At 28.1% G+C, this 13,825-nt stretch overlaps 1 protein-coding gene across 2 annotated transcripts; it reads left to right on the top strand.

Annotated features, from left to right (window-relative positions):
- Positions 1-9,276: 9,276 nt before the first annotated feature.
- LOC137827174 (putative transcription factor KAN4) lies at positions 9,277-12,883 on the top strand. Of its 2 annotated transcripts, none has more exons than XM_090294139.1 (5): positions 9,277-9,435; positions 9,898-9,974; positions 10,641-10,741; positions 11,779-11,866; positions 12,605-12,883. In XM_090294139.1, exons 1-5 carry the CDS (start codon positions 9,288-9,290, stop codon positions 12,629-12,631), a joined length of 441 nt encoding a protein of 146 aa, XP_090150265.1. In that variant the 5' UTR covers positions 9,277-9,287; the 3' UTR covers positions 12,632-12,883. The 2 variants fall into 2 exon arrangements, with proteins under 2 accessions (XP_090150265.1, XP_068489499.1); XM_068633398.2 differs by having other exon boundaries at positions 12,549-12,877.
- The last annotated feature ends 942 nt before the right edge of the window (positions 12,884-13,825 follow it).

The following is a 13,825-nucleotide window of genomic DNA, read 5'->3' as shown; positions in this document are numbered from 1 at the left end:
TCTCGGCATTAAAACAAACACAAACACCGCCCAATGCGGATACAGCTAAGCGTTGCCAATATCACCGTAACTACGGTCATACGACTGAGGGTTGTCAAGCGTTGAGGGACAAGATAGAAGAACTTGTTCAAGCCGGCCACCTCTGCAAGTTTGTGAAAACAACCATGTCTGCACCGCGGTCGCCCCAGCGCGACATTGATTATTCCAAAGATAAAGAACGTTCTGGATGAAGAGACGACCAAAACTGCGACGACCATCGCCGCACGAGTTGTAGAAAACAAAGTGAGAGTCCAGTCAGACAGACGCGACCTCGAAGTGAAACCCCTGAATGCAGAAGTCGAACCAAACAAAGAGTTTGTGAGGTTATCAACACCATTGTCGGACCAGTGTCGCTCGGCATACCTCCTCAAGAGGTTAATTATATCGCAGGCGGTTTCTCAGGTGGAGGATGCTCTAATTCCGTCAGAAAAAAACATCTCAAAGCAATTTAGTTCGTCCATTCAACCTCTACACATCGACGACCGCACATACCACCAATCACGTTCAAGGACAACGACTTCACCGCAATTGACCCCGCTTAGGACGACCCCATGGTCATTACGGTGGAGATAGATAAGTTCGATTGCTAAAGTCCTAGTGGATCAAGGTAGCTCGGTCGACATCCTATACTGGGAAACCTTTAAAAAGATGAAAATTTCAGAAGCAGAGATACAACCTTACAACGAACAAATAGTCGGATTTTCGGGGGAGCGAGTAGATACTCGAGTGTATATCAATTTATTCACCACTTTCGGTGACGACTATCTCAGTAAAACTATCAACGTCTGATACCTGCTGGTCAATGCCAACACGTCTTACAACATATTGCTCGGTCGTTCGTCCATTACAGGTTGAAAGCTATCGTTTCCACTCCTCATTTGGCCACGAAATTTCCCTCCGTCAATGGAGACATTGCTACGGTACATGTCGACCAAAAAACTACGAGAGAATGCTATGTCGCTAGTCTGAAGGTCGAACCAACCAGACAATTGTATATAACTACGAACAACCGATCCCCAAGTAGAAGAAGCCGGTCACCAAAAAGGCGCTCCAGGGGAAGGGGTTCTGGAAGACACTTGGTTGCTCTCGTCAACCTAGATCCTCGGTTGGACGATCCTCGCATGGAGGCTGGAGAAGACCTTCAACCCATATTCCTTCGCGATAAGGGCCGCAAAACACACATGGGGACATCCCTTAAACAGGACGACCGGGAGACTATCGATAAGACGCTAATAAAAAATGCTGACCTTTTTGCTTGGACTGCTGTAGATATACCTGGGGTAAAACCCGATGTTATCACTCATCGCCTATCCGTGTTTAAAGAGGCTAGGTCGATCGTCCAGAAGAAAAGGAAGTTGGGTGAAGAGCGGCGTAAGGCCGCCCGAGAAGAAACTGATAAATTGGTGCAGGCTGGATTCATTCAGAAAGCCCACTATACAACATGGTTGGCTAACGTGGTAATGGTCAAAAAATCAAATGGTAAATGGAGAATATGTGTAGATTACACATACCTTAACAAAGCATGCCCGAAGGATTCGTACCCTCTACCCATCATCGACCGACTATTCGACAGAGCAGCCGGCCATCAAATCTTAAGTTTTCTCGATGCGTACTCGGGATATAATCAAATCCAGATGCATCACCGTGACAGAGAGAAAATAGCATTTAGAACGGGACTCCGACAACTTTTTCTATGAGGTCATGCCGTTCAACCTAAAAAATGTTGGAGCTACTTATCAACGCTTGATGGACTACGTTTTCCATGACATGATCGTGCAGAACGTGGAGGTATATGTTGATGATATTGTTGTTAAATCTGACTCGTGTGAGCAACATATTTCAGATTTGAAGGAAGTTTTTCAAGCCTTGCGCAAATATCGCATGCGTCTAAACCCTGAAAAGTGTGCGTTCGGCGTAGAAGGTGGAAAGTTCTTAGGTTTCATGCTTACCCATCGGGGCATAGATGCAAATCCTGAGAAGTGTAAGGCTATTACAGAAATGCGAAGTCCTAGTGGACTCAAAGAAATCCAACGGTTAATCGGTCGACTCACTTCTTTGTCTCGATTCGTACCAAAGCTCGTCGAACGAACAAGGCCCATTATAAAGTTGTTGAAGAAGACAACCAAGTTTGAATGGACGGCCGAATGCGAACAAAATTTTCTTCAACTAAAGGCATTTCTAACATCTCCTCCAGTTATCCAAAAACTGAACGCACGAGAGCCCATCATAGTTTATCTTGCTGTTTCCAACAAAGCGGTAAGTTTAGTCCTTGTGCAAGAAATAGAAGCAGAAGAACGACTGATATATTTTGTTAGCCGAGTCTTACATGGCGCGAAAATCAGGTACCAAATGGTCGAGAAAGTCGCATTGGCGTTAATCATCACCGCACAACGGATGCGAATGTACTTCCAGAATCATCGGGTCATAGTTAAAACTAACTACCCCATTATGAAGATTCTCACTAAACACGACTTAGCCGGACGAATGATAGGTTGGGTGATTGAATTATCAGAGGTACACGGGTAAATTCCCTATCTAGCACCATTTACACTTTTATTTCCCCATCTAGCACCCTTTTGTTTTTATTTCCCTATCTAGCACCCTTTTATTTTTTATTTTCCTATTTAGTACCATTTCAAAAATAAATAAAAAATTAAAAAATTTGATAATTTTAATTTTGAATGCTTTAAAAAATAAATATTTTTAATGTTTAAGATAGTTAGAAATGTAATTAATGAATAAAGAAATGATTTTTTACAAAATAAAAATAAAAAGTAATAAATTTAAAATGTTTAGTTTAAAATTATTTTTTAAGAATGAAGAAAATAAAAAATTAAACCCTACAACAACATAAAAGTTGAATTTATAAACATAAATTGGTATTTAATTTTATTATTATTGATGATGTAATCATGTTAATTTCAAGTAAAAAATACAGGACATAATTATAAAAAAACCAAAGTCAATTGGTATTAATTAATAGTGGACACACAAATAATATTGAAGTGTCTACCTTAAATGCAAAATCCTAAAAAAAATTAATGCAAATGTTACACTTAATGCTTAAAAATGAGAAGAAAAAATGCAAAAATAAATAAGTCTAGAAAATAAAAACAGCAACAATAAAATAAAAACAAAAATAAAAAATAAATAAAGAATCACAGGAAAATAATAACTAAAAACATAAAAGATATAAAATAAAAACAAAAACAAAATAAGATAAAGATAAAAGATATAAAAAAAATTCAAATAAGATAAATATAAGAGATATAAGGCGATACTAAATAAGTATATGTTGATCATAAAAAGGAAAATAAATGAAAGATGATCATTCATTTAATATTTTCTTCAATGGTACATTAAATAGTTTGTGTGAAATGAAACATAATTAATGACGAGAAGTGCACAATCCAATAATGTTGGGCAGGTTTTTAGGTTCTTTATGTGTGTCCTAGTGTTTGACAATATGAACATTTTTTTGTTCGATCATGTTGTTCTCTTATGTACATATCAATCCTTATTCAACTTGGTTTTTTAATAATTATGTCATGTATTTTTTACTTTAAATTAACATGATTACATCATCAATAATAATAAAAATAAATACTAATTTATATTTATAGATTCAACTTTTATGTTGTTTTAGAGTTTAATTTTTTATTTTCTTCATTCTAAAAAAAAAATTTAAACTAAACATTTTAAGTTTATTACTTTTTTTTTATTTTGTAAAAACTCATTTCTTTATTCATTAATTATATTTCTAACTAATTTAAACATTAAAAATATTTATTTTTTAATGCATTCAAAATTAAAATTATCAAAAAAAATTTAAATTTATTATTTTATTTATTTATTTTTGAAATTGTGTTAGATAGGAAAATAAAAAATAAAAGGGTGTTAGATAGGGAAATAAAAACAAAAGGGTGCTAGATAGGGAAATAAAAGTTTAAATGGTGTTAGATAGGGATTTTACTCTCTTACTGCACCAATTTTTTTTTTTTAAATTTAAACTTAAAAATATGTTTTTAAAATTCAAATCTAAAAATTTATTCCGGAAATGAGGGTATGCAAGTATTTTTTTGTCTATATTTTTTTTTTATTTAAGATCATTTTTATTGTTTTGTAAGAATATTTTCGACATTCATATTACGAAGTGGACTTTAAGTCTAACTCAACCCCATAATACCAGTTCATGAGATTGAGGTTTGCACACACTTATATACAATGAAAAACTCTAATATCTAGTCGATATGGGATCTCCAATATTTTTGAATATTTGTATTTGTTCTAATTTTTTTTATCTTATACAATATCATCAAATGTCTTAGTTTCCCGACATATTATGTGATTTTTTTTATTATAACTTACTAAGGAAGTTAATAATATATTTATAGGAAATAATGCGTAAAATAAATCATCAGTTATTAAAATATAGGAAATATTTTACAAAACATTAATATGAAATTAAATCTTATATTAATAATTAATAATTAAAATAAAGTTTAGGAACATAATATTTTTTTTTATAATATGATAAATCTAACTGAACCAATCTCATTAGAGGTAATTCATAAGGACCTAATACCAACCTAATCACTCTAGATTCCGCACTGAAAAATACTTAACCAAGTCAATTAATTACAATCAAAGTTAATTAATTACAAGTAAACTATGTGAATTGGTTGTTAATAGTTTGAAGCCTATAAGAACGAGATCATACTTGATTTGTTTTCCTTTAATCAGTAACAATAAATTAATTAATATTATATTAAATATTTTGTATGTTTTTGTATTGAGTGTAAAACCATATCAATTGGATTGGATTGACTAGACATCATATTTTAGCGAGTGAGATTAATTAGTGTGTCCCCTCTATAATATCTATTTAAAAGATCTTTATATTTGTAATAAAATTATAAAAAAAAATACAAATCTAAATTAATTAACCGTAGATTACAGATTAACAACCAAATTACATTAAATTTTATATTATTTATTTTCTACAGTTAATTTATAATTATGTGTTATTTCCGTGTGTTTTTTTTTCTATCAGTTTGAATTCATATACACAAGTTTTTTCTAGCTAACCTTGCTGTATTGAAAGCGATGGATGGTAGATATGTTATCTGCAATATGCAATAATTAACTCATACATACATAATGTCAAACACATTAATTCACTATCACCCATTATTTCTCTTTTTTCTAAACCTGTAAGTTACCTATTTCTCATAACTAAACATTCTTAGAGAAAATTAATGGGAATAACTCATTTTTGCTCGTGTGATCTAACCAATCTTATATTGAATATATCTATCTTATATTGTAATTTGTCAAAATATAATGAATATATAATTTTTCAAAAATAGAATAATCTTATTTATTTATATAAGAATGTATAGTTAATTATTGCATATATTTCTCCTAGTATTATGTTAACAAATTTCGTATATTTTTTAAATAATAAAGTAGAGAATATAAACAAATTATCTTTTAGAAATAACAATTATAGTCAAGGTCTAATAATTAATTATATAATTAGATATGCCTAAAAAGGTTTTATGTTAACAATACATATATAAATTAAATTATATAAAGTTGCTTGTCCCATTAAACATACGAAGTTAGTAAACTGAGACTGAAATGCATGCTTATAACAAAATTTAAGTAGTCTTTGTTATTGAACATTTCAAGTTTTGTATAAATTATTTTATACTCTAATAAATATGTTCTTCAATATTTAAAGGTTTAACTCTACTAATATGTTCTTCAATATTTAAAGGTTTAACTCTACTAATAAAGTGAATAATCATGATAAACTAAATAATCTTATTTGTTAATGAAAATCAACCCTTAATATTTCTAACCATACATGATTTTATTTATATATATATATATATATATATATATATATATAATCATCGATAGTTGATTTTCTTTTCAACGATGTATTAGTGATTATATTTAGTAAAGTTGATTAAGTTTTCGTTGAATCGTATTGAAGAAATATGGAATTGAATTAGGAAGTTGAAAAATGGTTTGATGGTAGCTCATGTGGGGACGAATAACATGCATACGCGGAAACACAAAATTCAGTAATAGTTTTTCAAATTTAAGAACTAAAATTCGATTTTGACTAAGTTGAAAAACACATAAATTATCAACATGGTCGTTTAACAAAGTTCATACTATTTATGTTACTTTCTGAATCCAAGAAAACCATAAACCAATGTTCCTAAAACATTATACGCAACACAAGTAGTGGGAATGAAGAAATCAAAACCTAATTTTTTCCCATGCATTTTTTTTAACAATAAATAATTAAATTAAATTAAGAGGAACACTTCTGGTGGTCCTAAATCTTATAAAAAACAAAAAACAGCAATCACATAAAAACGAAAACATTCAAAATGTTCTGTGACGGTTGTTGCATAAGTTTGCATTAGGAACTTGATGCAGATCTATCTTAGAACCAAATATGCATTTTTTTCTACTATTTACGTGCATGGAATCCTTGAATTGGAATCACCTTTAGATTAAACAAAGGGTATCAAGGAAATGTATATCCACGTGGATGGCCATATATGATCTTAAACATTTTAAGAGATGAGATATTTATAAATAATTTGATAACTACATTATTAAAATGAGTTTTGAATTATATAAAAAATATTTTTAAGTTTAAGTTTACTTTCACTAAAATAGAATTATTAAATATCAATTAGTTTAAAGATAAAAAATAATTAATCATATATTAACTAAGTTAAATACTATTTAATACATTAAAAAATATTGATATTTAAAGAATTTTTATTATTAATAAAATATTTTTCAAATGAGTATATAACATTAATTACAAAAGTTTTAACTATTTAGTGATGTATATTCTAAATTAGTGTTTGATATTATCCTAGAAATTAATAAATTAGTTTTTAAAATTAATTTTTGTTTTAGTGTTTATAGATTATAGAATTTACTTGCATTCGGTTATATATTCTAAGTTAAAGTAGATATAAAATTTAAAACATACTAGAGTAAAATTAAGTGGAATCTAGGACCATATGGAATTATTTAATTATCATAATTTTTTTTTTAAATCTCAATTTTAGACTTTTTAGATTTTGATTCCATTATGTTCGAATTTTGAGGGAAAAGTAGTGTTGAGCACGGCATAATGAAGGCAATAGATGGGTCCAAAAGTAGGCACCGTCAATAACTTACATCAAATTGATTGATTGCCCATGGACATATTCAACACATTTTTTCTTCCTCTATTAACAACTATAACTTCTTTTTATACTTTTTCTTTTTCAAAAACAAAAAACTATTAAAAATTTATTTACATTTTTAAAAAAAAATCATCAAATAGAAACCATTTTTAAAAAAAAATCATGAAATAGAAATCAATTTTAAAGAAAAAAATAATTAGTTGTTATAGTGATTAAATTAGAAATTATTTTAGAAACTAAAAAAAATTGGTTTCTAAAGTAGTAAGTAGTTTATATTATTGTTAATTGGTAGCTAAAACTTGGTATCTAATAAATACCAATTTAGAAACTAATTTTTTTTTAGTATTTAAAATGGTCTCTAATTTAATCAGTATAACAACTAATTATTTTGTATCTCTAAAATTGATTTCTATTTGATGATTTTGTTTTTAGTGATTATGTAACAACTATATATTATTTCACAATGGAAATTATTTTTATTTATTTGTTTTGCAAACAAATCAAACACTATCAAGTATCATGAATAAAAAAAATACAGTTTGATTTTACATGTAATTGTATTTTCGTGACACTTGATACAACCTTGGAATGACAGCCATGTATGCCTTATTTGTTTGAACACATGCACAACATTATTGACGTGGAAAATTTGTGATGGTCTTCATTTATTCAAGATTATAATATATCGAATTGTTGTGTTGTTTTTCTTCTTAGATTTGTTTGTCGTTAAAAGTAGAAAGAAAAATGAATGGAAAAGGAATTTTTGTGTTTTTTGGTATATATCATTCCTTTTAATTATTAATTTTGATGGAGACAATACATAGGAAAAACATTGTAAATATCCTACACGAACATCACATGTTTCCATTTGGGGAATAAAATGATGTCCCTTTTTATTTGAGGTCTGTTCATTAAAAAAATGGATTCAAGAAACAAAAATAAATGTAAAATATATAGTATAAGAAAAAAAGATATTGTCGACATAAATAAAAACAAACTTTAATTTCCTAAATTTTATTTAATGTTGTTATTTTTAAAATACCGTTATATTTAAACTTAAGCATTCTCTATAGATATAATTTGAGTAAAATTTAAAAATTATTTCTTCATTTATGAGAACAATAATATTAAATAAACTTAACTATTATTCTTATTAATGAACAATAATTTATTTTGCTTATGATTGATTGCAAAATGTCTTAACTAGTATACTATATATGTGGATATTTATATAATAAGATATTCATGTGCTTAATTTTGTTCTTTTACATAATTGAATTTTTTTCAAGTCATTGAAAACTATAATAAAGAAATGTCAAAGCTTCAAATGTGTCGGTAAATGTTATTATTTTCGGGCAATAAATGCTTTTTATTTCATGTATACTATGTAAATAAACATATTAATTCATATTTTGGTGAAACTAAACTTAAGGAACAAACAAATTTAATTAAAAATTACGATAGAGTTACATTAAAATTGACTACAAGGATAGTTAACACATTTTTAGTTTAGATTTAAAATAAATCATCATACTAATTTTGTATTCTATAATTAAAAGCTATTTTAAATATAATTTTAAATAATTATTATAAAAGAAAGTAAATAATTTTTTTATTAGTCGACAATTCATATTAGATTGTTAGTACATTATATTTAAATTAATATTTCCTATAAAAAAATCCACTTGTTAATTTGTGAATCAATGATTGAGAATATTTAGAACACTGTGTGTTAAAAAGGAATGTGAATTCGATGGTGGAATGTAACAAATATCATATTCTCAAAACACGTTTTCATTCTCTCGTGTTTGTCAATTTGAATATGGAGTGATAGAAAAGCGATTATTTTGTTTGAAAATTAGACAAAGAGAATTTGAGTGCAATATTATAGCTTTTAGGAATCCATTTAATTCAGTTTGATGAAAAGTCATTGGCCATGGACTTTTTGTACCTGCAGCATTCATATTGAAGTGTTCTTATTATTTGATTTGAGGTTCAGAAGCTATGATATAGCTTCATATGAAAAAGGCTGAAACACAGAAAAAAATGAAAAATTGTGAGAGAAGTGTGAGGCAGTACAACAAATCTGAACTTCCACGCCTTCGTTGGACACCTCAACTCCATCAACACTTTGTTCAAGCTATTCAAAGTATAGGTGGAAAACACAGTTAAGTTCAATTTCCATCATATATATGGTAGCTAGGGTTTATATATACCAAATTATATGTTTAATTAAGGTTTCCAAAACCTGTTAATGAAAGCATATGACTGAAGGTTTCGATCAATTTTTATTTTTTTTCTGATGCAACCTTGGAACTTGCCTTGACTGCTTAACTTTTGTGCTTTGTTGACTCACTTTTCTGCATGTCTGAGTTTCATTTCTGGATTTCTTTTATTTTGCTGGTTTTTTCTTCTGATTCTTATCATCCTTACTGGGAGAAGGTAATTTGCGTCATGGCACACACACACTTATAAATATATATCAGAAAATTATATTATACATATATAGATGAAGTTTGTTTCATCTCTGTGAAATATGAAACCGAATTAAGGTGGGAAGTAGCTGTCTGCAAATTGAGATGCTCAATTAAACTGCAAATAAAAATAATTGAACCACATGATTTTGCAGAGGCAACTCCAAAGAGAATTCTGCAGCAGATGCGTGTGAGAGGACTGAGTATCGCTCACATCAAAAGCCATCTTCAGGTATATACATACATACATATATGTATATGTATTAATATATAGTAGCTAATGCAGTAGCAATTTGTTTCTTCACTTAAAAGCAAAATAGTTCTGTGAAGAGAATTATGAAAAGCATTAATTTGCTATATTGTTCTAGGGCTTTTTCTAATCATTAATTAATTAGGTCAAATCTCTGTCACATCTCTTTTCCTTTTACATTAAATGATTCATTAAATAACTTAGACCAAATATTTCAAAGTCGCTTCAATTATTGCTGAAAAACAAAATCAAAACGCTCACAGAGCCTTCTTTCAAAATGATCATATTAAGCTATTTTTAAATATATCTGAGTTGATCTCAGAAATTCCCCATTATGGAAACCACAATGATACGTAGAATTTAGATATATCATCAGTTGTTGTTTAAAACATATGACAATGTATAAAGGCACAATGTGTGTTCCATTATTGAAGTCACACTTGGTTAAATAAGTTTTTTATATATTTAAAATGGACATTTACAAAAGGTAGATAAAATATTAGTAAAGTTTGTAATCCTGGCCATGATTATTATTTTGTTAACTATGAGTTAAAAACATGTTAATTTTGATGGTGTGATATGCCAAATTATCTATGAATATTAAGTATAATATATAGTAATTGAATAAAGAGAAATGGGTTTTGTTAGATGTACAGAAACATGAAAGACTATGCCAAGAATTCTGCAGATGAGTTGGTGGAAGGAAATGCAAACGATTTCAAACTATGCTCCATTTCTCCAACCCAAAGGTATAACCCTCCCATCACTCATTTTCAAAACTTTTTTGGTTAATGACTTGGATTAAAAAGGGTATGTTCAAAATATTTTATTTAAGATTTGGAGAAGTTTAATTTCTTCTTGTCAACTTTTAGAAGTAAATAAGATATAATTTATATCTACTATGATATTAAATGTATATTCAATCTTATTATGAGATCATTATTAAATATCTAGTAATATAACTTTTTTTTAATTTTTTAGAGAAATTAACGGACGATTCAAAATTATTATGATTCAATTATATCTTTTACATAACATGTAATTGAGTATTATTATATTTGTTCCCTAAATTAAAAAAATTGAATATTTTTCAACACCATGATTCGAATTACTTAATAACTTCTCAATCTTCTTAACATTGAGAAATAAGAAACTGTAGTGTCTTAAACCATAAACATATACATGAATAAAAAATTTGACAAATGAATAAAATATCCACTAACATTTAAAAACTAAAAAAAAAAAATCACAATTTTTTTTATATAAAAAATAAATAAATTAACTAAAGCATTTAACATATGTTCCAACTGTTATAAAAAAATACATACGCTACCTGGTGTCCAATAAATAATAAGAATACAAAAAAATCATATAATATGTATTCCTTATATTCATCCTCCCATAGTATCCACTCCTCCTATATGATAAAATTCACAAACATATATGATAAAATTCAAATGTTATTAATTCTTTATCGTAAATTAAAAAAAGAAATGAATACATGTATTATTGGATCATAAATAAGGGTTAAATCATAACTTTTTTTACACAAGGAACCGTGTTTAAATTTAAATATGTCACATTTAACTGAAATGGTTAATATAGTTTTTATAAAACATAAGCTATCTTCGTTCCTTAAACTACCTTTTGGGAAAAAGTTTACAACTAAGTCAATTTAATATATATATGTATATATGGCTTTTGGAGTTGTATGAAAAAGTTATTTTGATCATATATGAATTTAATTTAGCTTTTACATGTCCTTTTACAAAATATGAAAGCACAGGATAATTCTGAAGGGGGAACTTCATCTCTTAGACAACAAAAAAGGGCTTTTACAAAGCACTGAAGAAACTGATTATGATCTAAACCAGGTATTATATCAATTGTCATCTCCCTGATATTTTGCGACTTTTCATTCACTATTCAATTGTTAGACTTAATTGCTAGACCAAAAAAAAAAAAAAACTTAATCAGTTGGACTTGTTGTTAGTTAATTAGGGATTAATGGCAGTTCAATCTAGTTGAAGATATGAGTGTTTAATAATATGAGATATTGTTTCTTTGTTTTGGGAAGATCTGTTATAGAATATTTATATATAGGTGCATAGCAAGTTTCATCCATTATTGTTAGACTGAAAGTTTTTGGTTATTAAGTTTTCTTTTGAGGTTTTTGACTACATTTTGTATAGGTTAGAATATTTTTTAATTTATTTTATTCTTTGCTATTAAAAAAAAAAGTAAGAAACTAAAAATCATTTTTAGCTAGGAATGCTGGAGTGTGTTTTTTACTTGGTACATAAATTTAAGTTATAATTTAAGATAGAAACACTATTTTTTTACAAATTTATTTTTTAAGTTCATTTCAGGTATAATTAAACTTAAGTAGTAATTTACTTCGTTATCTAGTTATATTATGCATTTTTGATTTTTTTTTTATGTTCCAAATGATTTTATAAAAGACCATTTGAATTGAGAATATTAAAAAATGAACATTTTTATTAAAAGAAAAAGATGAAGAGAAGGAAGTGGATGTTGATTTTGAAAACCTTGCAGGAAGGGCAGTCAAGCGAAGAAGAAAATGTTCCTAATCTATTATTCTCCTTTAGCAGACCTCTAATTTCCATGATGCAAAGTGATGAGAATAGCAAAGACATGATGCAATTTCCCTCATCAACTGCAGCTGCTGCTAATCATTCTATTACCTTTGGAAACAGTTATATTAACTTAGACCTAACAATCTGAATATGTGATCAATTCTAGTTTTATTTACTTAATTACACCTGCACAACACTACTTAATTACTGCTAACAATTTAGGCAGATACTTTGTTAATTATTGTATTCTTTGTTACAAGTTAGCTAGGCTTGTTAGCCTTAATAAAAAGCTTCTCTTTCTTCTTCTGTATAATAATAATAATGGTGCAAGAATTTAAACCATGATTATTAATTAGCGAAAAAAATCTAATAGTATGGTTCATCAAGTTGAGCTGGGTCAACTTTCTTCTTCACTTCCATGAAATTCTCATACATTATGCCTCTTTATTCTTTAACATTCACTCATTTCTTATTCATAATTCTTTTCTAGGAATTGTCTCACGCACACTGTGGTCAATTTCAATCCTTGATAACACATTTTAAATTAATGATAATTTCATAAAGTCTCAATTACCTTTACCTAAACCCTAAACACAACACAAAAATAATTATATATATATATATATATATATATATATATTAAAGTATAGTTTTTGGAAATAACTTCAACAATCATACCAATGCAAAATTTATAGAAATAAATTCATTTTTAAAATAAAAAGCAAGATTTTCATGAAAGGAACCCTGGATAGGTTTAAAAAATAATTCCACAAGAGGTTGATTGAACAGAGTAAAACAGAATCATGCTTATGGAAACTAACTATAACCGTTGTGACATGTAACATAACACTGTCTCCTTCCTAAATTTAATATGTAACCAAAAAAAGTAAAACTATGCAATTCATTCTTGAAAATCATTGTTTAAACAAGTGCATAGATTTCGAAATCCAGTCCATAAAAGAAAAAATTCATTCGTCAAGATACATTGAAGGAAATCAGGAATTCACCAAAAACAAATTCTTAAAATCAAGTGTAAAGTTCATGTTACCAAAAAAGACAAGAAATAAATGTTGTTGATCCAAAGAAAATCAACCTAACGTCTTATTGCTTCTAAATCCTAATTATGATTTTGAAGATTATCACAACTACTCGTACTGTTTACTTAACACGAAAGCATTAATAAAACTTATATTGAGATTGACCGAAACACGATATGTTCTATAACTGCCAAATTAA

The sequence above is a fragment of the Phaseolus vulgaris genome, chromosome 8 (genome assembly GCF_051622355.1).
Source record: "Phaseolus vulgaris cultivar YP4 chromosome 8, ASM5162235v1, whole genome shotgun sequence".
Taxonomy (NCBI): domain Eukaryota; kingdom Viridiplantae; phylum Streptophyta; class Magnoliopsida; order Fabales; family Fabaceae; genus Phaseolus; species Phaseolus vulgaris.
This window is presented reverse-complemented; position numbering and strand designations above follow the sequence as displayed.

What these genes read in the sequence shown, in the direction of transcription:
- LOC137827174 (XM_068633398.2), top strand. Translation starts at nt 9,288, where the DNA reads ATGAAAAAGGCTGAAACACAGAAAAAAATGAAAAATTGTGAGAGAAGT. An exon ending in ACATCAAAAGCCATCTTCAG is followed by an intron (nt 9,975 to 10,640) that starts GTATATACATAC and finishes GGGTTTTGTTAG; the next exon opens with ATGTACAGAAACATGAAAGA. An exon ending in TCCATTTCTCCAACCCAAAG is followed by an intron (nt 10,742 to 11,778) that starts GTATAACCCTCC and finishes ATGAAAGCACAG; the next exon opens with GATAATTCTGAAGGGGGAAC.